Source organism: Ailuropoda melanoleuca, chromosome 13 (genome assembly GCF_002007445.2).
Source record: "Ailuropoda melanoleuca isolate Jingjing chromosome 13, ASM200744v2, whole genome shotgun sequence".
In the NCBI taxonomy this organism is placed as follows: domain Eukaryota; kingdom Metazoa; phylum Chordata; class Mammalia; order Carnivora; family Ursidae; genus Ailuropoda; species Ailuropoda melanoleuca.
In genome coordinates, this window is record NC_048230.1 from 4,040,231 (window position 1) to 4,066,837 (window position 26,607).

General features: G+C 35.7%; 1 protein-coding gene and 2 pseudogenes across 3 annotated transcripts in view; 1 reads left to right on the forward strand and 2 right to left on the reverse strand.

Annotated features, from left to right (window-relative positions):
* Positions 1-26,607, reverse strand: part of TAOK1 (TAO kinase 1) — a 153,687-nt gene that overhangs the window by 26,794 nt on the left and 100,286 nt on the right. For 2 of the 3 annotated variants that reach the window (XM_002912309.4, XM_034641137.1), the window contains 7 exons: positions 21,068-21,161; positions 18,922-19,003; positions 15,369-15,536; positions 13,083-13,286; positions 11,295-11,429; positions 3,837-4,073; positions 1,788-1,916 (listed from right to left, as the gene is read on the reverse strand). In XM_002912309.4, coding sequence (XP_002912355.1) covers positions 1,788-1,916; positions 3,837-4,073; positions 11,295-11,429; positions 13,083-13,286; positions 15,369-15,536; positions 18,922-19,003; positions 21,068-21,161 — 1,049 coding nt within the window. The remainder of the gene's footprint in view (positions 1-1,787; positions 1,917-3,836; positions 4,074-11,294; positions 11,430-13,082; positions 13,287-15,368; positions 15,537-18,921; positions 19,004-21,067; positions 21,162-26,607) is intronic. The other variant, XM_034641138.1, reaches the window with a different exon arrangement.
* Positions 16,678-18,468, reverse strand: LOC117795677 (annotated as a pseudogene).
* LOC117795806 lies at positions 19,040-19,129 on the forward strand (annotated as a pseudogene).

Consider the following 26,607-nt stretch of genomic DNA (forward strand, 5'->3'; position numbering starts at 1 on the left):
ATAAAAAGCACATAAATTAGTAGCTCTCAAATGAGGGTGCAATGCACACACACTAAAGGAAGAGACAAGGATAATATAGGTGCAAACAGAGGATGGCATTGTATCTTTTTTTTTTTTACTTATTTTATTTAAATTCAATTAGTTAACATATAGTGTTATCCTTAGTTTCAGATGTGGAGTTCAGTCATTCATCAGTTGCATATAACACCCAGTGCTCATGACATCACATGCCCTCCTTAATCCCCAACATTCAGTTACTCCATTCCCCACCCACCTCCCTTTCACAACTCCAACCCTTAGTTTGTTTCCTATGATTAAGAGTCTTTTAGGGTTTGTCTCCCTCTCTGATTTTGTTCGTCTTATATTATTTTTCCCTCCCTTCCCGTATGATCATTTATTTTGTTTCTTGAGAATCACCTGGTATCCTTCTCAAAATCTTCTGCCAGGAAATTTCCCCACCAAAAGTCTAGTATGTCCCTTCCTCTACACTGAGAATCATTATTTTGAATGAACACACACATGCATGCACACATGCGTTATACAACTAAAGGATTATTTAATGATTTATTTACTACAGAGAGAGAGATAGAGGGAATGTGCACATGAGCGGAGGAAGGGGCAGAGGGAGAGAATCTCAAGCAAACTCCCTGCTGTACATGGAGCCTGAGGTGGGGTTCCATCTTCAAGACCCCAGATTACCGCCCCACCTGAAAGCAAGAGTCAGATACCCAACCGACTGAGCCACCCAGGCACCCCAAGAATGGTTCACTTCTGGGGCGCCTGGGTGGCACAGCGGTTGGGCATCTGCCTTCGGCCCAGGGCGTGGTCCCGGCGTTATGGGATCGAGCCCCACATCAGGCTCTTCCACTGTGAGCCTGCTTCTTCCTCTCCCANTTCCTCTCCCCCCCCCCCTGCTTGTGTTCCCTTTCTTGCTGGCTGTCTCTATCTCTGTCGAAAGAAAAAAAAAAAAAAATCTTTAAAAAAAAAAAAAAAAAAAAAAAAAAGAATGGTTCACTTCTATTTATTTTTTAAAAGATTTTATTTTATTTTATTTTATTTATCTGACAGAGGAAGAGAGAGAGAACACAAGCAAGGGAAGAAGCAGGCAGAGGGAGAGGGAGAAGCAGGTGCCCTGCTGAGAATAGAGTCAGACCCGGAGCTCTATCCCAGGACCCTGGGATCACGACCTGAGCCAGAGACAGATGCTCAACTGACTGAACCACCTAGGTGCCCCGGAATGGCTTACTTTTAAAGAAAGCAATGTGTGGCTTTTTTTCCCACAGCTCACATATTTTTATTTCTTTTCTTTTTCTTTCTTTTTTTTTTTTTTAAGATTTTGTTTATTTATTTGAAACAGAGAGAGACAGCCACTGAGAGAGGGAACACAAGCAGGGGGAGTGGGAGAGGAAGAAGCAGGCTCCCAGCGGAGGAGCCTGATGTGGGGCTCGATCCCAGGACTCTGGGATCACGCCCTGAGCCAAAGGCAGATGCCTAACGACTGACCCACCCAGGCACCCCATCACATATTTTTATTTCTAATCAGTCAGTTACTTAAGTAAGTGCTTAGGAATGCTATTATAAATAAAATAACTTATGTTTTCAGGAGATAATTCTTTTTACAGCCTCCTCTATTGAGGATCTCAGTCATCAATGTCTTCATTCAAACTGATAAAGATTTCATGGTGACAACAAAAGAAAAACTTATCTTCATGGTTCTATGCGTTGATCAACATTACATACAATCAATAAGCAGATAACTGCCCTGAAAATGTTTATAAAATAAGTACCTCCTTAAGCTGTTCTTTTCGAAGTTTATATTCCCTTTTCTGTGACTCCAAAAAACTATTCAGCTCTTTCTTCTGTTGGGCCTGAATATGTTGCTGAAATTTTTTCTCCTCATTGGCCATCACTTTAGCCTACAGAACATTTAAAAAATGGATCAAATTAGTTAAGTTGATAGATTCAAAGCAGCATGTGAATACACACTACCAAGGATACCACTTTTCCCCATGAACAAAAAATCAGTAAAAGTATTACCAAAATGAGAATACTCAACAAATAATTAATACTTGTCACTCGGCATCCTTTTTTATTTTTATTTAAATTTCTGGCAGTTAACATATAGTGCAATATTGTTTCTGGAGTATTGAGCATCTTTATTTGAATGTCAGAGAACCAATAAAATGGAACTCTTCTTTAAAATGTTGATCTTGTACAGAGTCAGAATGTTTTTACCTCTTTTTTTCTCCTTTAACAAGAGTATGTCCTCCCCCCAATAAAAAAACAAACACATTTATCTACAAATATAATTTAATCATGACTTTTTATCTTAGTTGACTTGTATATGAAATAATACGTTTATCTTTAAAACTTGACCTTTTATTTATATATTAAATAATATGAAAATATTAGATATTAGATATAAGTATCATACTTTTTTTTAAGATTTTATTTTTCAGTAATCTCTATACCCAACATGAGGGTCAAACTTACAATCCGGAGATCAAGAGTCGCATATTACACTGACTCTTGAAAGCCAGGCACCCCTTATTTCTGATGATATATGCAATGCATAATCATTGCAGAACATTTAGGAAGTATAGAAAAACACAAAGAAGGAAAATATTACATGATTTTAGCACCCAGAGATAACCAATATAAACATTTTGGTGTATCACCTTCCTAATTTTTTCTATGCATATCTATTTTTTTTTTAAGATTTTATTTATTTATTTGACAGAGATAGAGACAGCCAGCGAGAGAGGGAACACAAGCAGGGGGAGTGGGAGAGGAAGAAGCAGGCTCATAGCGGAAGAGCCTGATGTGGGGCTCGATCCCATAACGCCAGGACCACGCCCTGAGCCGAAGGCAGACGTTTAACCGCTGTGTCACCCAGGCGCCCCTATGCATATCTATTTCTTAAACAAATTTGTAATCATATTCTACATCCCGTTTCATGAATTGCTTTCCTAAATATATTAGTATCTACCTCCTAAGTTATTAAAAACACTACCCAATGACCAACAGGATAATTCTTTCACCAAATTATTTTAAAATCAAATGTTTATTTAAACCATAAATTATTTTGCTAAATTCTCTACTATTGTAAGAGAGTGGTTCTTTTTTTTCGGAGGGAGGAAGGTTGAACAGGCTAGCTATAGATAAATAATGCCTTACTGTGGACTAGCCAGGCATATCTGAAGATATTCTGTGAATTTATTGTGAAGCTTACATTTTACTTGACAAACGTGACTATCAAAATAAGATGAAACCATGGGACATCAAAAATCTTTACAAGAAAAAGTTTCACATAACAAGAATCCTAAAAAATGTGCTTTTATCATATAGTAAAATGAGACTTATTTGTAAATAAACAAATGGGCTAAACCTTAATCTGAATCTCTTAATTTATAATCTTAACATTCTCTCTCTATGTTTATCTTCAATTATTCTCTGATATTAAAATACTGCTATAAATTTAAGGGCGGTTTCCAAAAAAACACACAGAAAAGGGAATCATGAATGATTTTTTGAGACCTGAACCATGTTACTAATAGGTGATTTATCAAACTCTTCAGATAACCAGAGTACCTGAGGTCCAGAACAGATGAATGAATGACTTACCCACTGTGACACTACACATCTATCAAGTATCAGGCAACCATGTCTATGGTTCCCAAACTCAGTACCTAGTATTATACATGTTATGTAAATGTCTCTCTCTCTAATCGATTTGCTTGGTTCCGGGGAAGAGATACTCTAACACCGAAATGTTATCTTGGCTAATTCTGGGATGATCACAAGACAGAACAAATTAATAATACTGAATCAGCCACCTCTTTTTCCATAGCAGCCTGATGTTTCTTGATAAGCTTCTCCATTTCTGCAGCAAAATTGTTACGCTGAGTTTCAAGATCTTTGTCTAATCTGAGGCGATGTTCATCCATCTCAGCCTTTAGCTTATTTTCCAGAGTCATCAATTGCTTTTGATGTTGCCGCCTCATTCTCTTATAGCCAGACATCTGTTCTCTAAGCTCAGAGTCCTGCTCATGTTCTTGCATTTGCCTTGTAACCTAGACATACAAACAATGGACAGAAAAGAACAAAATAAAGCAAAACATTTCTTTCAAAAGCATTTTAGATCACTCTGCTATTAACTAAGCAGGCAATTAATTTAAGAGATTCCAGTTAGCAGTTTTCAATTAAATTTCCAGCAGGTCTTTTAAAGAAATAAACAAGTTGATTCTAAAATTTATATGGGAATGTAAAAGGCCAAGAATATCCAAAATAATCTTGAGGGGGAAGAAAAAGTTGGAAGATGTACACTTCAGCAATCAAAACAATGTGGTATTGGTATTAGGACAGATCAAAGGAACAGAATAAAATCTAGAAATAGACCCAACCATACTCAGTCAATTGGATTTTCTACCAAAAATTCACGTTAATTCAAAAAGGAAAGTGTTTTTTGTTGTTGCTGTTTTTTAAAAAAAATATTTCATTTATTTATTTGACAGAGAGAGAGACAGTGAGACAGGGAACACAACCAGGAGGAGTGGAATAGGGAGAAGCAGGCTTCCTGCTGAGCAGGGAGCCTGACTCAGGGCTTCATCCCAGGACCCTGGGATCATGACCTGAGCTGAAGGCAGATGCCAAATGACTGAGCCACCCAGGCGCCCCAAGGAAAGTGTATTTTAATAAATCCTCCCGAAACAACTGGTTCCCTGTAAATAAATAAATAAACCCTGACTCCTATATCACTGTATATTCAAAAATTAATTTGAAAAGAAACATTTGACCTAAACATAAAACTTAGAATCATAAAGCAAAAGAAGACATGGACTACTGTGTAAGCAAATATTTCTTGGACACAAAACACACTGGCTATAAAGAAAAAAATGTAATAGCCTAACTATGGAAAGACCCCAAATGTCCACTGACTGATGAATTGGTAAAGAAGATGACACACACACACACACACACACACACACACACACACACACACGCAGAGGAATATTACTCAGCCATCAAAATGAATGAAATCTTGCCATTTGCAATGATGTGGATGAAGCTAGAGTGTATTATGCTAAGCAAAATAAGTTAGAGAAAGACAAATACCATATGATTTCACTCATACATGGAATTCAGAAAACAAAACAGATGAACGTATGGGAAGAGAAAGAAAGAGAGAGACAGAGAGGGAGACAAACCATAAGAGACTCTTAACAATAGAGAACAAACTGAGGTTTGATGGGAGGGACATGGGTGGGGGACAGGCTAAGTGGATGATGGGGATTAAGAAGGGCACTTGTTATGATGAGCACTGGGTGTTATATGTAAGTGATGAATCACCAAATTCTACTCCTGATATCAGTATCACACTATATGTTAACTAACTAGAATGTAAATAAAAATTTGGAAGAAAAAAATGTATAAATTGGATTTTTAAATTGAGGTGAAATTCACAAACTGAAGATCGAGTCACATGCTCTTCCAACTGAGCCAGCCAGGCACCCTTAAAATTAATAATTTTTTTAAAAGGTCGATTTATTTATTTTAGAAAGACAGTTCATGAGTGTGTTAGTGAGTGTGGGGAGGGGCAGAGGGAGAAGGAGAGAATCCTCAAGCCGACTCCCTGCTAAGTGCAGAGTCCGACATGGGGCTGGATCCCAGGACCCTGGGATCATGACCTGAGCTGAAACGAAGAGCCAGATGCTTAATCAACTGAGCCACCCAGGCATCCCAAATTAATCATTTCAAAGTGAACAACTCAATAGCATTTAGTATATTCACAATGTTATACAACTACCACTTTTATCTAATTACAAAACTTTTATTATCCCAGAAGAAATGCTGTTCCCCATTCTCTCCTGGTAACCACCAATTTATTTTCCATTTCTATGGATTCACATCTATTTTGGATATTTCAAACAGTCATATAATACGTGACCTTTTATGCCTGGCTTCCTTAATTTAGCCTGTTTTCACAGTTCGTCCATGTTGAAGCATGTATCAGTATTTCACTCCTTTTTACAGCTGAATAATATTCCATTGTATGCATACACCATAATTTATCAATTCATCTGCTGATGGATATGGCTATTGTGAATATTGCTGTTATGAACATGTGTGTAAATGTACTTGTTTGAGTACTAGTTTTTGATTCTTTGGGTATATATATAGGAACAGAATTGCTGATTCTTATGATAATTCTATGTTTAACTTTCTGAGGAACTGTCAACTATTTCCCACAGACGCTGAATCATATTACAATCATATAACATATACACAATTACAATATTATTACATATATATTACCAGAAACATACAGGAGTTCTAATTTCTCTGCATGTTCTCCAACAATTATTATTTTTCTTTTTTTTTAAAAGCCATCCTAGTGGGATGAGGTGGTCCCTCATTGCGGTTTTGATTTACATTTCCCTAATAACTAATGATATTGAGCATCTTTTCATGTGCTTATTGGCCATTTGTATATCTTTTCTGGAGAAATGTCTATTCAAGACCTTTATCCATATTTTTAAGGGGGGGAGGGGCGGTGAGAGAATCTTAAGCCTGACTCACACCCAATCCGAGCCTGACACCGGGCTTGATCTCACATCACAACCCTGAGATCATGACCTGAGCTGAAATCAAGAGTCGACACTTAACTGACTGAGCCACCCAGGAACCCCCCACTTTATGCATTTTTTAAAAAGCTTTATTTATTTTGAGAGAGAGAGAGGAAGACACAGAGAGAGAGAGTGAGCGAGCGAGCATGCAGGGGGGAGGGGCAGAGGGAGAGGAAGAATCCCAAGCAGACTCAGCGCTGACTAGGGAGCACAAGGCAGGGTTCAGTCTCACCACCCTGAGATCACAACTTGAGCTGAAACCAAGAGCTGGTTGCCTTACCAACTGCACCACCCAGGCACCCCCCCCATCCATTTTTTAAATTGGATTGTTATAATTCGATTTTAAAACTAAAAAATTTTAATTTTTCATCAAGCAGGAAAAAGAACAGGTAAATTACAGATGAAGAAAAAATATCTGCAAGATATATATGAGATTTGCAAGATATATATTAGATATAATACTATAACCAAACTTTATAAAGAATACCTACAAATCAATATTAAAAAGATGAACATCTGAATAAGAAGTAAAGCAAAAGATGGGGTGCCTGGGTAGCTCAGTCAGTTGGGCGCCTGCCTTCAGCTCAGGTCTTGATCCCAGGGTCCTGCGATAGAGTTCCGCATCAGGCTCCCTCCTCAGCAGGCTGTCTGCTTCTCCACCCACCCCCACCCAGTCCTCCCCCTAGCTCGTGCTCTCTCTCTCAAATAAATAAAATCCTTAAAAAAAAAAAAAAAAAAGGAGGAAGGCAAAAGACTTGAAGAAACACTTCACTAAAGAAGATACAAGAACAGACAATAAGCATATGAAAAGGGGCTTATAATGATTACCTCTTTAGTCACAGGGAAATGCAAAAACACTAAGAGATTCCATCTCATACCACTAGAGTGGCTAAAATAAAAAAGACTTGACAACACCAAATGTTGGAGAGAATGTGAACCAATCAGAAGTTACACATTGCTAATGGGCATATGAAATGGTACATCCATTTTGGAAAACTGATAAATTCTTACGAAGTTAAACATACACACAGCCTACAACTCAGTTATTTTACCTTAAGTATTTACCAAAAAGAAATTAAAATATCATGTTCACATGAAGACTTTCATAAGAAAGTTTATAGCAATCTTACATGGAATGGCCCAAAGGGTAATCAAACCAAATGTTCATCAATAAAGAATGGGTAAAAAAATTACATATTCACACAATGGAAAATTACTTATAGTGATAAAAAAGAATGAACTTTTGGGGTGCCTGGGGGCTTAGTTGGTTAAGTGTATGGCTTAGGCTCAGGCCGGGATCAAGCCCCTTATCAGGCTCCCTGCTCAGTGGGTAGTCTGTTTCTCCCTTTCCCTCACTCCTCCCCCAGCTCCTACTCCCTCTCTCTCAGTATCTCTCTAATAAATACATAAAATCTTTAAAAAAAAAAAAAACTTTAATGAACACAACACTGATGAATCTCAAAAACATTAAGTTGAGCAAAATAAGCTAGATACAAAAAAGTACATTCTGTGATTCTCTTTATATGAAACCCGAACAGTTTAAACTAATAATAGTGAAAAGACAGAAAATGGTGTTCATGGGAGTGGAAAACTGACTAAGGAGGGGTATGAAGGGAACTTATTGCGATGACCAGAAATTTTATGTATCTCGTTTTTTTAGGTGATGGTTAACTTAGGCGTGAACCATTGTAAAAAGTCTTCAAACTGAATACCTAATATCCATTTATTGTATGAAAACAACCCAAGGCAAAAGAATGAGTTATGGTACATGGTAGTTATATTGAATAATACAGCTATGGTTATCTTGTACATAAATCTACACACACTCTGAATGTTTCATTTGAAATAAACGGAATTACTAGGTTTAAGAATATGGATCTTAAGGTTTCTAAATCCATAATTTAAGAAGTGTCCTTAAGAAAAAGGAACCCCTGTGTACTGTTGGTAAGAATGCAAACTGGTGCAACCACTGTGGGAAATAGTATGGAGGTTCTTCAAAACATTAAAAATACAAACACTGCTGGGTGTTTACCCAAAGAAACAGAAAACACTGGGGCACCGAGGTGGCTCCATTGGGTAAGTGTCCCACTCTTGATTTTGGCTCAGGTCATGATCTCAGGGTTGTGAGATCAAGCCCCGCATCAGGCTCTGTGCTGAGTGGAGGAGCCTGCTTAAGATTCTTTCTCCCCCTCTCCCTCTGCCCCTCCTCACTCCATCTCTAAGGAAAAAGAAAAAAAAGGAAGGATGGAAAGAAGGAAAGAAGGGAGGGAGGAAGGAAGGAAGGGAGGGAGTAAGAAAGAGAAAAAAGAAATAGAAAATACTACTTTGAAAAGATATATGCGCCCCTATGTTCACTGAAGTATTATTTACAATAGTCAAGAGATGGAAGCAACCCAAGGGTCCACCAATAAATGAATGGATAAAGCACATGTGGTATACATATACACACAATGGAATATTAGCCATAAAAAAGGAGATCTTGGCATCTGCAACAACATGGTAAACTTGGAGGGTATTATGCTAAGTGAAATAAGTCAGAGAAAGACAAATACCATATGATTTCACTTACATATGGAATCCAGAAAACAAATGAACAAACAAACAAAAATCAACGGACTCTTAAAATACACAAAAAAACAAACTGGTGGGTGGTGGGATGGATGAAATAGGTGATGGAGTTATGAAATAAATAAATTATGGAGATGAAAAGTACAGCATAGGGAATATAGTCAATAATACTAACAATGTTGTATGGTGACAGATGGTGACTACCTTTATTGTGGGAGCACTGATAATGCACAGAATTGTCAAATCACTATGTTGTATACCTGAAACTAATATAACATTGTATGTCAACTATACTTCAATTTAAAAAAAAAAAAATGTGCCCTTAATTTATTTGAAGGAGCCAGAAACTGGGACAGCACTTGTTTGGGAAACATTTAATATATGCCAAGTCACAAAGTCACGTGAGTTGGCCTCTCTCTAGGTAATACCTCTCTAGGCATTTATTAAAACAGTCATGAAAAAAAACCATTAAGTAATCTTTGCCGCTTGCTCTGTTCAAAAAGCTATCTGCATGTTGCAGAATAGCAGGAATGACCTGATTCCTCAGGATGGGGGATGGCATTCTTGACCTCCCATCATATAGATTCATGGGCCATTGCATGGGATTTATAAAATATGCTTATGCAGCTGATAACTCAGATAACTTTTTTCCTCAGATATATCTTTTATACTTCCTGTCATATTTTCTATCAGCCTACTTTTCCTATGATATCTTAATTTCTTTTTAACCCTAGTATCCTTTATCACGTGTTGGTCCTACTTTTTTGACTGATCAGGGTAATACGTAGCCTGCTAAAACAACATCCTTATAATGGACACATAATCCATTTTTTCTGAAGTAATCTCTATACCCAATTGGGGCTCAAACTCACAACCCTACGATAGAGGGTCACGTGTTCTACCAAGTGAGCTAGTCAGGCACCCCCTATAATCCATTTTTATTGTTTTTTGGGAAATCAAAAGAACTACATTTTGAATACATCAAATTGAATTACTTGCTATTTCCCAAACATTTCCCCTCATTTTGGTTAGCTTCAGTATTTCCTTACTGTTAATTCTTTTTTTTTTTTTTAAAGATTTTATTTATTTATTTGACACAGAGAGAGACAGCCAGCGAGAGAGGGAACATAAGCAGGGAGAGTGGGAGAGGAAGAAGCAGGCTCTGGGCGGAGGAGCCTGATGTGGGGCTCGATCCCAGAACGTTGGGATCTCGCCCTGAGCCGAAGGCAGACGCTTAACCACTGTGCCACCCAGGCGCCCCTCCTTACTGTTAATTCTTATGTAGAAATAACATTTTTCTTCCTCTCTGTGCCAAAAACGAACAAACTATTGAAAAAGCTCAAGTAATTTGTTTTATTTTTTATTATTTTTTAAAAGATTTTATTTATTTGAGAGAGAGAGAGAGAGAACATGAGCAGAGGGAGGGAGAGGGAAGGGGAAAGAATCTCAGGCAGACTCCACGATGACTGCAGAGCCCCACTTGAGGCTTGATCTCACGACCCTGAGATCATGACCTGAGCCAAAACCAAGAGTGGGATGCTTAACTGACTGAGCCATCCAGGCATCCCTAAACAATTTGTTTTATAAATATTTCTTTTATGCCCCAAATCAAAAGTAATCTGAATTCCTATTTAGTACCTTCTAGCCCTCTTAAGCACTTAATATATTCTAACATATTAGTTATTTGTGTATATCTTGAAGACATTACTAGTTTAACATCTCTCAGAATATTCTGTGTATCATTCTCATAAGAGGCACTTAAATGTTGAATGAGTGTTTTGCAAAATAAACCCCAAATAAAAAAAAATAAGATACAGTTATACTTTAGTACAGGTGCCACAGTCCAATATGAAAAACGTTATTTCTTTTCTTTTTTTTTTTTAGGATTTTATTTATTTATTTGACAAAGAGAGACAGCCAGCAAGAGAGGGAACACAAGCTGGGGGAGTAGGAGAGGAAGAAGCAGGCTCCTAGCGGAGGAGCCTGATGTGGGGCTCGATCCAGAATGCTGGGATCACGCCCTGAGCCAGAGGCAGAGGCTTATCGACTGTGCCACCCAGGCGCCCCGAAACGTATTTCTAATTCAGGGGAAGAACATACCAGTGATGCCGTCCGTATAGTAGCAAAGTGTTCTCGATTACGATAGTGTGATTTATGACGAGACACTTGTGGTGGAGACTGTGGATCCGATGCTCTTGTTCTAGGATCTCCTTCTTCTCTGTAATTTTCTTCCTCCTAGGCAAAGAAAGAAACAATACTATTTCAGGTGAACAAATACAGTTCACTTGAACTTCCAAGAAAATTTAAAGATAACTTAACCAATTTAACTTAAAGACATAATTTTAAAAAGAACAAAAGTTGTGAATGCTGACACTTTTATTTTCAACATAATTAGAATCAGGAAACATTATTCCCTCAGTGTATGAAACAGAACACAGATTTAGGATTAGGCAATGTATCAGGCAAGGTACTAAATACACAATTTATTATAACAGAAAACGGAAAAGCTTTAATAATTTTAAACAGCAGTAAAAAAATTAATTACTCTAAGGCTCTTGGGTTTTCAAAGCAATAATATATCTTAAAAAATCTTTATAATACTTCTGCCATTTGTCCAAATAAGTAATCAAAAAATAACTGGAAAAATTGTTAAGAACTGATGTCTTTCCTTATATATGCCTTAGTTTATTAACTGAAGAGGAAGTCAATTAAGTAGCAACCAACTAATTATGAGAATAATCTTTTTTACTGCTGATTCTATTCCCTAAGTACATAAATATTAAATATGAGTTTACCCAGAAGAACACTACTACATAACTAAATCAATCTTAAACACTTTTTGTGTGTGTGAGCATAGTAAAACATATATAATATAAAATTTGCCATTTCAACTATTTTTAAATGTACAATTCAGTGGCATTAATTATATTCCCAATGTTGTACAACCACCATCATTTCCAAAACTTTTCCATCACCAAAATGGAAACTGTATCTGCTAACAAAAATTCTCCGTTTTATCCTCTACTCAGTCCCTGGTAACCACTAATCGATTTTGCATCTCTATGAATTGCCTATTTTAGATATTTCATATAAGTGGAAATATGCAATATTTGTCCTTTTGCATCTGGCTTAATATCACTTAGCATAACATTTCTTTCTTTTTTAGCAAAACATTTCAAGATTCACTCATGTTATAGCATGTACCAGAATTTCATTTTTTTCATAGCTGAATAATATTCCTTTGTATGTACATACCACAGTTTATTTATCTATTCATCTGTTGAAGAATACTTGGGTTAGTTCTACCTTTTAGCTCTTGTGCCTAGTAAGTTTTTGGGCAATACTGCAAGCTGTGAAAAAGGAAATATTCCTATTGGTTGCTAAAAAACGTTACCTAACTTTCAAAATGTTTTCAAGAAAATCAAAAAGTATGCACTCAGAAATGTAAAGAATAATGCAGCAAAACCCTTATTTTCTAAACCCAGAATTTACAATTATTGGCAAATTACATTCAGGGCAAGTCACTTGTGATCATCACCCATCCTAACCCTTTCTCTTAAAAGACAACCATTATCATGAATTTCATGTGTATACTTGCTATTTTTAAATACTTTATTTTTCATGACACTAACTTCAAATTATATATTACAAATGTTTCTGTATTTCTTTCTTCTAAGATTTTAAAAATATTCTTTTTGAATTCTTAAAACATTAGTTTCCCAAATACAGACATTACACTGGGAAAACAAGCCTACTGGCATTTTAAAATAAATTACCTAAATATGTTCCAAACTTCTGAAACATCCACAATCTCCTAATTTAACTAATAAGTTGAAAAAAATTATTTACCAAAGTTGAAATTTTTTTCACTATAATCCAGATACTCACAGGTTTTAAATGGATGACAGAACTATTAGACATCACTGTGTGGTCTCCCTCCATCATATCTAGCTCACTCTTGTCATCTGAGGCATCTGGAAGACTGTTGACACTACTACTTTGGCTACTGGCACTGATGGACATGCTGGGAATAGACTGATTACTTCCAACACTATTCACTGTTCCTGTCCGGCCAACACCATGATCTTGTTCCTAAGGGAAAAGAGCATTAGATTCAAATATCCGTATCTCTTTTGATATTGCTAATTATAATCACCTACCACACTGCTTAGCACACAGTCTTTAGAAAGAAACTTAGAGGTCTATCATGAGAAATTTCCTGTATTTGCCAAGACCAGGAAGTCTACCAACTGAAAAGCAAACAAAAATGATCAACAAGTAAATAACAAAAAGCCCAACCATATAAAAAATTCATTTAATCAGTTATGGGTACTTCCAAAGTGTAGCATTTTCTCTAAATTGTTTGACAGTTTTTGAAATCCATTTCTACCACACATCTCATGGGGTATATAGAGAGATTCTGGTCATTTCTCAATAATTCCCATGGTTAAAACCTCAACCTTTTTTTAAATAACCACTTTTAGTAGTTGTTGTTTTTACAGAGAGAGTGCTGGCATGTGCATGCAAGTGGGGTGGAAGAAGCAGAACAAGAGGAGAGAGAGAATCCGCACGAGGACTCGAGGCAGGGTCTTAATCCCATGACCTCAGCCAAAATCAAGAGTCTGAGGCTTAACTGAGCCACCAGGCGCCCTTTAGTCATTATTTTTTAAGGAAGACTTTTAAGTATATTTTCTTTCCTCAGAATATATTCTCTAGCCTATACTTCTTTCATCAATTTAACATTAATTCCCATCTATTTTTTGTAAATTAAAAAATATATATTAGCTGTACATTTAATCACATTCATAAAAATGTTTTTATGAAGTAACCAGGCAAGCCATGGTGTCTGGGCACCAACATTTTAGTAGTCTTACCATACCAAGATTCTGTAAGATATGGAGAATTTCATACAGACATATATATATATAAATGGACTTCTCTTACATCCCTAGCCTAAAAGAGATGCTGTTATAGATTTAACTACATTAGAATTTTATTAATTTTGCTTTACTGAAATATTTTGTATATCAAAAAAAGCTCAAAATAAATTTTTTTTTTTTAAGATTTATTTACTTTAAACAGAGAGAGAGCATGGGGTGGGGGAAGGGGAAGGCAGAGGGAGAGCGAATCCCAAGCCGACTCTGCACTAAGTGCAGGGCTCTACATAGGGCTTGATCTCATGACCCTGAGATCATGACTTGAGCCAAAACTAAGACTCGATGCTTAACTGACTACACCACCCACATGCCCCTCAAAATAATTTTCTGATGATTACTGTATGAACTAAAAAACAAAACCACAGCTGTGAGTTAAGAAAGTCTTATATTTTATAGTTCATTAACTGTGTAGCACTATTAAAAAAGAAAAGTAAGTAACTATTACTCCTGGTCTCAGAATGCAAACTGATCTCTTTCTCACTGAAAAGCAATTAAAAAAAAAAAATTCAAAGAATTCTGACAGGAGCAGAGAAAACTGAAAATATTTAGAGTAAAAAAGATAGCTCCACCAATAAGTTCTATATGTATATTTTCTTGTTAGGAAGTTCTGTAACATTTCTACTGCAAATTTATATTTCCACACTCTCTAAATTAGAAGGCAATATGGCAACATGGAAAGAACCTGGCCTTGAGAGTGAGATACATGAATCTGAACCCATATTAACCTATGATGAGTTAACTACTCTGAGCTTTGCTTTACTCATCTGTAAAATGAGTATTTTAGAACTATGCAGATGGAATGAAATTATACAGAACTGAAAAAAATCAAGTATCCTTAGAGCACAATGCTTGGTAATTCTAAAGACTTCTGAATGAGTACTGTCAACTTCCATAGTCTGTAATTTAAAATAGTTCCAAAAGCATGTCCCACGGAATCAGACAATAAGGCAAAAGAAGGGTCAGTATCCAAAAAATTTTATGGGGACTGGATTAAAGTTGAATAGGTTTCTTTAATAAAAGACTTTGCAGAGCTTTACTATATCAATGAGCACCACAAAGGGGCAGGGTTTAAAGAATGCAAAACCATTTTTCCCACCTGCGACCTTACAGGACCAGTGTAAAGAAAACACAATCTGGGAAGCACTAATATAAAACATTCATGGCAAGACAAGTTGCATAAGGGAAGAAGCCAATAAAGAAACAGAGCTCAATATCTGAGTCGTTTCTAAGTTATTACCTCCTCTTCTTCCTGTGCTTCTACTGCTGGTCCATTATGTGCCTCCTGGAAAAGGAGTTTCTTCATCTTTCGATACTGTAGATTGTCTAGCTCTCTTACTGCATCCTTTGTCCTTTGAATGAGATCTATTAATACTGTTTCAGGGCGCTCACGAAGAACAAACATGTGCTGGATAAGAATAGAAGGTAAAAGTCAGGTTGAAACCTGTATATTTTTTCAATTAGTACGAATGTACTCCTTTCTCAGACTGTAGTTACTATCTTAAGTAATCACGATAGATAACACATATAATCTATAGCTATCTAATTTATTACACTTCTGACTTTTTGTATTTACAAAACTGTCATCTACATATATACACTCTGGGCATACATAACTACTCCTGTACATCTTATGGAAACATGATAACTTTTGTTGGCCAACTGAAAATGCAATGTTGAAATGATCAAATAGTCTAATTAAACACTAAGAATTAAGTCCAATTAGAGCACTAAATAAGGGCTAAATAAAAGTTTACAAATTCTTAGAACTGATTTCGTAGAAAAGGTATGTTCACTTCTGAGTTATATTAGGTTTCAACAGGAATGTATTTATGGTGAATTATGTAACATAAACTTGGATACTATGAGTTCCTTTAGATGTTGCATGAACAGTACTCCATAAAACACTAGCAGTTATTTAAAAGCTATTATATTATGAATGATTTTTACCACTAACATTTAATAAGCTTAACCTTACTAATACAGAAAAACAGAAACAATTACACCATTAGAATTATCCCTGTTATATTGATTTATTTCTTTATAGAAATTTTCTATGTATAAATCTTGTTTTGTAGATACATAGTTAGCATATAGATTGCAGAAAGACACCTTTTGCCTTGAGTTCTATAAAATGTACTTGAATTCTTATAATACTTTTACCTTTGTAGTTCAAATGTATTTCTCTCTAAAGAATTTTTTCTTTTGCCTTGTGATTTTTTAATTACTCAAAAAAGCTTCATTTTTTTATTTAGCTTTTTTCTTTTTTTAAAGTACAGGGCTTGAACTCATGACCCAGAAATCGAACCCTGAAGTGAGATCAAGAGCCAGATTCTTGGGGCGCCTGGGTGGCGCAGTCGTTAAGCGTCTTCCTTTGGCTCAGGGCGTGATCCCAGCATTCTGGGATCGAGCCCCACATCAGGCCCCTCTGCTAGGAGCCTGCTTCTTCCTCTCCCACTCCCCCTGCTTGTGTTCCCTCTCTCGCTGGCTGTCTCTGTCAAATAAATAAATCAAACCTTTAAAAAAAAAAAAAAAAAAAGAGCCAGATTCTTAACCAACCGAGCCACCCAGGCGCCTCTTTATTTAGCTTTCTGACTCTGTGTTTGTACCTTCAACACTTTCACAACAATTTTCTGCTCCTCAATAAGGAAAGCACACTTGATCCAGTTGTGAACACACTCAGCACACATGGAACCACCACAGGCTCTATTGACGTGTTTTTGTTTTAGACAATCTAATAAGAACTGAAGGTGTCATAACATAACTCCTCAAAGTTGGCCTGAGTGCACAACACATGCGGATTTGGGTGCTTTTCCAGCTTTCTTGGTATAAAGGTAAATGACTCTATTACCAGGGGTTCAGGACAGCCTAGTTTTGTTAGACACTGTATTGCCTGACATTCAACAGTATGTCAAATGCTGGACCATTCTGAATGCCTATGGATGTCATCCCCCAAAGAGGAAAAAGCTTCTCTAAAGAATTTTAACTATACGATATTTTATTCTACTTTCATTGTTGTTTTGTTACTTCAAATTCATAAACATATTGCCTATCCATTATTTCATCAAATGTTTATGCTAAAATCATTTAACCATTACCCTAATTCTAGACAGTTATTTCCAATTTTTAATTTTTTTTAAAGATTTTATTTATTTATTTGAAAAAAAAAGTGAGAGTGAGAAGTTGACTTCCTGCTAAGCAGGGAACCTGATGCAGGGCTCGATCCCAGGACACTGGGATCAAGACCTGAGCTGAAGGCAGACGCTTAACGACTGAGTCACCCAAGCTCCCCCAATTTTTAATTCTGAGATAGCTTCATACATTGAAAATTTTTTCTATTAACTCTTTCCATGATAAACTGCAACAGAAATATAATTAGGTCAAAGAGAAAGAAGTACTTGATAGATACTTCCTATCATTTTCAATTTCCTGCTATAAATCAGGAAAATGAATACTATATGCAGACTTGGGATCTCATCACCAAATATCCAGCCCTGGTGGGTTGGGTTATTACCAAAACAACTTCTTTTGCTTATATAAGGCAAGTGTAAGAAGCCAGTCAGATTTTTTTCTTTTTCCTGAGCCTTAGCTTGGTATGTATCACTATTTACGATACTCAATCTTCTTATCCAAAAATAATAAATCTTAAATTTCTAAGTTTGATAGTTTTCTACATACAGATCTTGCTTAGTTATCACTAACATAATTCCTAGCTATACTAAACTTTTTGCAGCTATTGTTAGTAACTATTTATTCAGGCTTTCATTTCTGAGACTATGAGTGAGCTTACTGCCTAGAATCCCACAAGCATTACTGAAACTCTAATGTTCTTATATATACTGTGGTGGCAAATAATTCTCTCTCTATATATATACAGACACACACACACACACACACACACACACACACACACACACACGATCTTTTCAATTTCTTTGTATCTTTGATGTGTGTTGGTGAAAATAAACTGAACCTCTCTGAAGTTCTAAAACATTCATGTAAAAATAGTCTACTTAAATCTTATAGTGAAAAATCAACAATATTCCTGAGGGGCACAAGGAGAGAGAGTCACATCCTACTTACTATTGTGTTATCTAGATGTTTTAAGAACCATATTACATTCAACAATATTATTATTGCTATTAATAAGATGGTCAAACTCCAAATGAAATAATAAATTTTTTAGAACCAATCACGTATTTAAATTAAGCCACCAAACCCATTGAAAACCGAATAGAATTTACATGATTCTTAAAATATTTTCATTGCCAAGTTAGAAAAATACATTTCTAAAAAGGAAACAGAAACATGATATCCATATTTAAGATTTTTTTGAAAGCTCTTTTCTCCCACAATATTTATATAGATATACATTTCTTTTTCATATTATTTTAATATAGGACAGATGAATATATACAACATGGCAGACATAAAAATTAAATCCAATGTTAAACTATGTTTTACTAACTTTAAAATATGACATTGTTTCACATGAATTAAAATGTGGAGTTATAACTCAGGAATACATTCTTACACATATAAACAGCCAATTGGTACTATTTGGTATATTTATATATTCTATTCAGACATGGTAAAGCACTTAATTAATTTTGAAAACACAAATGGAAAAACTTTGTACCTAAGAAAAGTTCCAAAAGAGAACAGTATATAAAATTAGCATTTTGGAAAAAATTAATAGAGCATATTTAATATTGATTCAAAATCAATGAATAATAAAATATATCTTTTAAAATAATTTCTTAGGGGTAGAAAACAGACTTAGTAAAACTGACCTTTAAAAGTTCCTCTGATGTAGGGCGATCTTGAGGGATTTTCTGGAGGCAAGAATCTACAAAGTTGCGAAAATAATCAGACCTATTGTAAAGGAAAGTATCAAGTGAACATATTGCTATTTCCTTTTAAAATACATCCACAAAAAATACAGAGAAGATTAGCATCCTGGGCAAGGATGACATGGAAATTCATGAAGTGTACATTTTTGAGCACAGGGTGTTGTATGTAAGAGTTGAATCACTAAATTCTATACCTGAAACCAATATTACACTGTATATTAACTAACTGGAATTTAAATAAAAACTTAATTTAAAAAAACCATAAATCAAGGCATGCGCCTATTGGTGGGAGGGGGAGTAGAAAAGGAATAATAAATAAAGCAAATACAATATACTACAGATTTTATATAAGTCTATGAAAAGCTATCTAAAGCAACCAATGAATCTGTAACATTTTCCAAAAATAAATTTTAACAGACAATTTAAAAATCCCACTCCCACAATTCAAGAAACAAACAAGCAAAGGTAAAAAAAAAAAAAGAGAGAGAGAGAGAAAGAGAGAGGTAAACCAAGAAACAGACCCTTAACTATAGAGAATAAACTGATGGTTACCAGAAGGGAGGTGGGTGGGGGGGATGGTGGAAATAGGAGATGGGGACTAAGGAGTGCACTTGTCATGACGAGCATGGGGTGATGTACGAAAGTGCTGAATCACTATATTGTACACCTGAAACTAATAGTACACTACCTAACTGGAATTTAAATTAAAAACTTAAAAAAAATCCTACTCCCACATATTTAAATAGTGTAACTTGTTCTATATTTAGGCAAAATTAAGGAAGCTAATTTTTTCTTCTTTGCATTCAAATTTAAGATAACATTCTTTTCAATTTTTTTCTCTTCTTTAAGCCATCTCTCTTTCCTGTCTGCCCCTTGGGTCATCTTCTATGCAGCATTTTTAGAACATCAATCTATTTGCTTTGGAGGGAGCAGTTTTGTACCTATGTATTTCTAAGCAAATGGATAAATCTTCCATTAAACCCACAAAATCAATTAGGATACTTTTTAAACATTAGAAATCTGCAACATATTATTTTACACAGTGTTACTGATGAGAGTTCAGTGAGGAAGGTAGTAAGTAATATTTACTCTATCAATGTTTGTCTTTCATATTCACGTAAGATTTTAAGTTCCTCGTAGGCAAGAATTCTTTTTTGAATCCCCAAATATCAGACAGTGTAAAGACACTCTGTATTTAATATATGTACTATTGATATGTACCATAATGCTAAACTCTGTGCCAAAAGGTTCCTTCTAAGTATCTCTAAACAGGTAGCAAAGATCTATGAATGCAGCTTAAATATGTAATCTTTAAAAAAATCAAGTTTCACTAATTTATGCATCTACTTGTCAATTTAAAAATACTTATTTAGTATGCTTGATATCCCCCCAGAATTTTTCAAATGTTAGACACTCTTGAATACATTTAGATACATACACCAACATTTTCTATCACTGATAAAAATCCTACTTTTCTAAAACTGTTGATCTGTTCTCCATTAACTTCTTTACATAAATGAATTTAATTTTATCAAATCAAGGAAGTACCAGGAGATGGAGTAACAGAGTATTCTGAATATAAATATAATAACAATTAGAACAATCCCAAAGTTATGAATTACCTGATAATTCTTATAAATCATTTTACCTATGTTTTATACTTGATAAATTATAAACCATTCCCCAATAAAATATCATTATAGGTTGTAGCAATCTATGTATTTTAGTTATATAATATTAATTTTAAATTATGCTATTATATCTATTATATATATTATTTATTATATAATCAGGGCTATATGTGTTTCTAAAGTTCAAAGAAAAATAAAATACAAATTTCTGTAAAAAGCATACTTTTTGCTTCCATGTGGCATCATCTATCCTTTATTTCTGAACTGAATTACATATATGTTATGAAAAGCAGATGTTAACAGAAGATAAACATGATATAAGGGTAAGATAAACCAATTTAGTATCTCTTCAAGTAATACACTTCACCTAACTGAAATAAAATCATTTTCATAACATTATAAAAAAGTATCTAATTTATACAATGTTGAGTAATACATATCTCCGCAATACTCACCATTCATTAGACTGTAGTGTAGGGGATTCATTTTGGGCTATGTGATATAAGGCACTCATTGCATTCATATTAAATAAAGGAGGCTTCCTTTCCGCTGTAAAAGAAAGAAACTTTCCTGTTAAAATATGTGCCTGTTATATAAGGGCATGCAAACATTGATCAAAAATTTTGGTGGGGGGGGGGCACCTGAGCGGCTCAGTCAGTTAAGCGCCCAATTCTTGATTTCAGCTCAAGTCATGATCTCAGGATTGGGAGACTGAGTCTCAGTTGGGCTCTGCGCTTGGTGTGGAGGCTGCTAAAGACTTTTTTTGCTCCCTCTCCCTCTGCCCCTCGCCCCCTCTCTCTCAAAAAAATTAATTACATTAAATTAAAAGAAATTTCAATGCTTTTTCTTTTTGTAAACACTCTCAAACTTAGCAAAAAAAATTACATGTAGAGCTCAAAGATCTTTTTCAAGTGAGTCAATTTACACTAAGTTGCTGGCCTAATGCCCTACTATCCCCAAATATTTTAGTGTATATTTCCTATAAATAAGAACCTTCCACTAAAGAACCATAATTAAATCAGGCCATTAATACTGATACATAACTATCATCTAATCCTCAACTCCCATTCAAACTTCAATCAAATGTTCTAATGATGTCCTTTGTAGCAACAGCAAGCCTTGATCATTTGCATCAAGGAAAGTGTGAATCTTATCTAAATTACTAAATTAACATAAAATTGTTCATAATATTTCCCTATAATCCTCTTAATACCTGTAAAATGTGTAGTGACGTCACTTCCCATTCCTGATACTGGTTATTTGTGTCTTCTTTTTTTCCTGATCAATCTGGCTAGAGGTTTATCAACTTTATTTTCTCAGAGAACTAGTTTTTTCTATGGCTGTCCAATTTTAGTGAGAGGGAGGGAGCTCATGAGCATGGGGGAGGGCAGGAGGGGCCGAAGGGCTGGGAGAGAGAGAATCTGAAGCAGACTACCCGCTGAGTATGGAGCCAGCACTGGGCTTGATCTCATGACTCTGAGATCATGACCTGATCTGAAATGAAGAGTCCCAAGCTTAACGACTGAGCCACCCAGACGCACCTCAGAAAACCAGTTTTTTGTTTCACTGGTTTTCTCTATTGTTCTGTTTTTTATTTGATTCCTTGCTTTGATTTTTTTTTAAAGATGTTATTTATTTATTTGACAGAGAGAGACAGCCAGTGAGAGAGGGAACACAAGCAGGGGGAGTGGGAGAGGAAGAAGCAGGCTCCTAGAGGAGAAGCCTGATGTGGGACTCGATCCCAGCACGCTGGGATCACGCCCTGAGCCGAAGGCAGACGTTTAAGGACTGCGTCACCCAGGCGCCACATGATTCCTTGCTTTGATTTTAATTTTTACTTATTTGAGAGAGAGAAAGAGCATGAGCAGGGAGCCAAACAGGGGGCTTAACCCCAGGACCCTGGGATCATGACCTGAGCAGAAGGCAGACGCTTAATCGACTGAGCCACCCAGGCACCCCACCTGCTTTGATTTTTTCAAATTCTCTTTGTTCTACTTATTTTGGGTTGAACTTACTCCTCTTTTTTCTCTTCCTTTCCTTTCTTTTTCTTAAGTAGACTTCTTAAGTAGACTCCATGCCTAATGTGGGGCTTGAACTCACAATCCCAAGATCCCACATGCCCTACCGACTGAGCCAGCCAACTGCACTTTGCTCCTCTTTTTCTAGTCTCTTAAGGTAACCGCCAAAGTTCATAACCTTGACAATTCTGAAGTATGCAAGACTCCTGAATGTCCCTCAATTTGGGTTTGTCCTATGATTACATTTGGGTTATACATCTTTGGCAGGAGCATCACAGAAGTGTTCTAGTTTTCTCATTGTATTCTGTGAGATGGTGCATGATTTTGAATGCTTCCATTATTGATGGTGTTCACACTGGATCAATTAAAGCTGTCAGACTTCATGGTAAGTTTGTTTCCTTTGTAATTAATAAGTATTTTTTGAGAAGGTACTTTGAAGCTATACAAACATCCTGTTTTTTCATAAAACTTTCATTTTCCTATATATTTATAATAAATAAGTTCGTTATTGTTGTTTTTCCTTGCTCAAGTTTTGAAACCCCATTCCAACACCATACAGTGTGAACATTTCTTTATCCACTCAGTTTCTAAAACCCAACCTAAACTGGGTCACTTCTCTGCAGTGTGGCCTTCCTCATCAGTCTTTATAAGGGAAGCTCTTTTCTTTTTGATCAGGGACAAACACTGTATCAGGCCACCCCAAATATGGATGTCCTCCTTAGACTCTGACCCTATATGATAGGAAGTTTCCCCTATTGTCACCTCTTTACCCTACTTGGACTCTGACACCCCATGCTGAGCCACCTCCATGGCATATGAGGGGGTCATTGCCCCTAACTCCCATGTTGTTCAAGGGTCAACTGTATTGTTGAATTCAGTTTGCTAATATTTTGTTGAAGGTTTTCTGGATCAATGCTGATCAAGGATATTGGCCTGTAATTTTCTTTTCTTTCAGTGTCCTTTTCTTTTTCAAAAGAGACCTTTTGGTATCAGGGTAATGCTGGCCTCATAAAATGAGTTTGGAAGTGTTCCCACTTTTTCTATTTTTTTGGAAGAGCTTGAGAATTAGTATTAATTCTTCTTGATATGTTAGAACTCACCAGTGAAACAACCTGGTTCTGAACTTCTGTTTGTTGGAATGTTTTTGATTACTAATTTGATCTCCTTACTAGTAATCAGTCTGTTTAGATTTTCTATTTCTTCATGATCCAGTCTTGGTAGGTTGTAAGTTTCTAGGAATTTATCCATTTCTTCTATGGCTGTCCAATTTGTTGGCATCTAATTATTCATAGTCGTCTCTTGTGGTAATTTGTATTTCTGTGGTATCAGTTGTAACATCTCCTCTTTCATTTCTGAATTTGAGTCCTCTTCATGTAAATCTAGACAAAGGTTTGTCTGTTCTATTTATCTTTTCAAAAAACCAGCTCTTAGTTTCATTGATCTTTTCTATTGGCTTTTTAGTCTCTCATTTATTTATGCTCTGATCTTTGTTATTTCCTCCCTTTTATTAACTTTAGGCTTAGTTTGTTCTTTTTCTAGTTCCTTGAAGTGTAAAGTTAGGTTATTTGAGATCTTTCTTGTTTCTTAATGTAAGCATTTATCCTATGAACTGCCCTCTTAGAACCACTTTTGCTGTCTCCCATACATTTCAGTATGTTGTATTTCCATTTGCATTTATCTCAGACATCTTTATTTCTCTTTTGATTTCTTTGACCCATTGGTTGTTCAGTAGCATGTTGTTTAATCCCCATATATTCGTGGAGTTTCTGGTTTTTATTCTTATAATTGGTTTTAAGTTTCATACCATTTTGTCGGAAAAGAAGGTTAATATGATTCTAATTTTTATTAAGACTTATTTTGTGGTCTAACATATGATCTATCTTGGAGAATGCTCCATGTGTACTTGAAAAAAATATGTATTGTGTTGCTTTTGGATGAAATGTTCTGTATATGTGTGTCTGTTAAGTCCATCTGTTTCAATGTGTTAAGGCCAATGTTTCCGCATTGATTTTTTTGTCTGGATGATCTACCTATTGATAAAAGTGGGGTATTACAGTCCTCTACTATTATTGTATTGCTGTTTATTTCTCCCTTCAGGTGTGTCAAAACTGCGTTACATATTTAGATGCTCCTGTATTGGGTGCATAAATATTTACAGATGTTGTCTCTTCTTGCTGGATTCACCTCTACACCATTATGTAATGCCCTTCTTTGTCTCTCACCACAGTCATTGTTTTATTTTTTCAATCTTTTAAAAAAAGATTTATTTATATATTTGAGAGAGACTGTGCATGAGCACAGGGTGGGGGAGGAGGGGAAAGAAGGAGAGGGAGAGAGAAACTTAAGCAGACTCTGGGGTGAACATGGAGCCCGATGTGGGGCTCGATCTCACAATCCTGAGATCACAAACTGACCTAAAACCAAGAGTCAGAGGCTTAACCAACTGTGCCACCCAGGTGCCCCTTTACTTTTTTAATTTTTAGGAGGCTCCACGCCCAGCTCCAAGAGGCTTGAACTCATGACCCTGAGATTAAGAGTCACATGCTCTACCAACTGAGCCAGCCAGGCGTCCCTACAGTCTTTATTTTAAAGTCTATTTTGTCTGATGTAAATATAGCTACTGCACCTTCTTTTGGTTTACATTTACATGGAATATCTTTAGTCTGTTTGTGGCCTTATCATCTGAAATGAGTCTGTTGTAGGCATTACATAGATGGGTCCTGTTCAGCCACCCTATGTTTGGAGAATTTAGTCCATTTATAATTAATTATTGATAGGTATGTACTTACTGTCATTTTGTTCATTGTTTTCTGATCGTTTGTAATTCCTCTGTTCCCTTCCTCTTCTCTTAATCTCTTCTTTTATGATTTGATGATTTTTTTGTATTAGTATGCTTAGATTCCTTTCTTTTGATCTTTTGTGTATCTACTATAGGTTTTTGCTTTGTAGTTACTGTGAGGCTTACATAAAACAACTTATATTTTGGTAGTGTATTTTAAGTTGGTAACAACTTAAGTATGAACACATTCTGAAGTTCTACATTTTTACTCTCCAAACTCCCTGTTTTATGTTTCCAATGCCACAACTAACATCTTTTTATCTTGCATATCTGTTAAGAAATTACTGTAGTTATTGTTATTTTGATTTATTTTCTTTTTGCTGCTTTCACTTTCTGAAATTTTATGTCCTCGACATACACTTTATAATCAGAAAAAAAAAAACGGAAGGGCGCCTGGGTGGCTCAGGTGGTTAAGCATCTGCCTTCGGCTCAGGTCATGATCCCAGGGTCCTGAGATGGAGTCCCGCATTAGCCTCCCTGCTTGGTGGGGAGCCTGCTTCTCCCTCTCCCTCTGCAGTTCCCCCTGCTTGGGTTCTCTCGCTTTCTGCCAAATAAATAAATAAAATCTTAAAAAAAAAAAAAAAGTAAATTTTACTTTTATAGACACAATTGTACAATTAGGCACAAAGCCTGAAAAACAACTAGGGAACTTTTTCATAGGATTAATTGTAAACAAAGATATAAACTCACCTATGAAAAATCCTGTACTTTAAGATTTCTTGGTCACAAGACACAACCAAGTTACTTCAATCTTTATGATAATGAAGTATGAAAGTATTTATTAGTAACTATATTTACCAAGACCAGGGTCAGTATAATTGACTTACTTTTGTTCTCCTACCTGCACTAAAAAGAGCAGTTTGCTTTAACTCATTATCCTTAACTATTTAATTAATTTATTTAAAGATTTTACTTATCCTTAACTATTTTAAAGTTGAAAAGCATATAAAAGATATATTTCTGAAGACTGCAAAAATCTAATTTGTATTGAAAATCATGCCTCTTGAGCTGCACTGTCTAGCAGGGTGGCCATTAGCCACATGTGACTATTTAAATGTAAATTTATTTAAATGGTACAAAATTCAATATTCACTTACTCAATTGCAACAGCCACGTTTCAAGTGCTCAAAAGCCATGC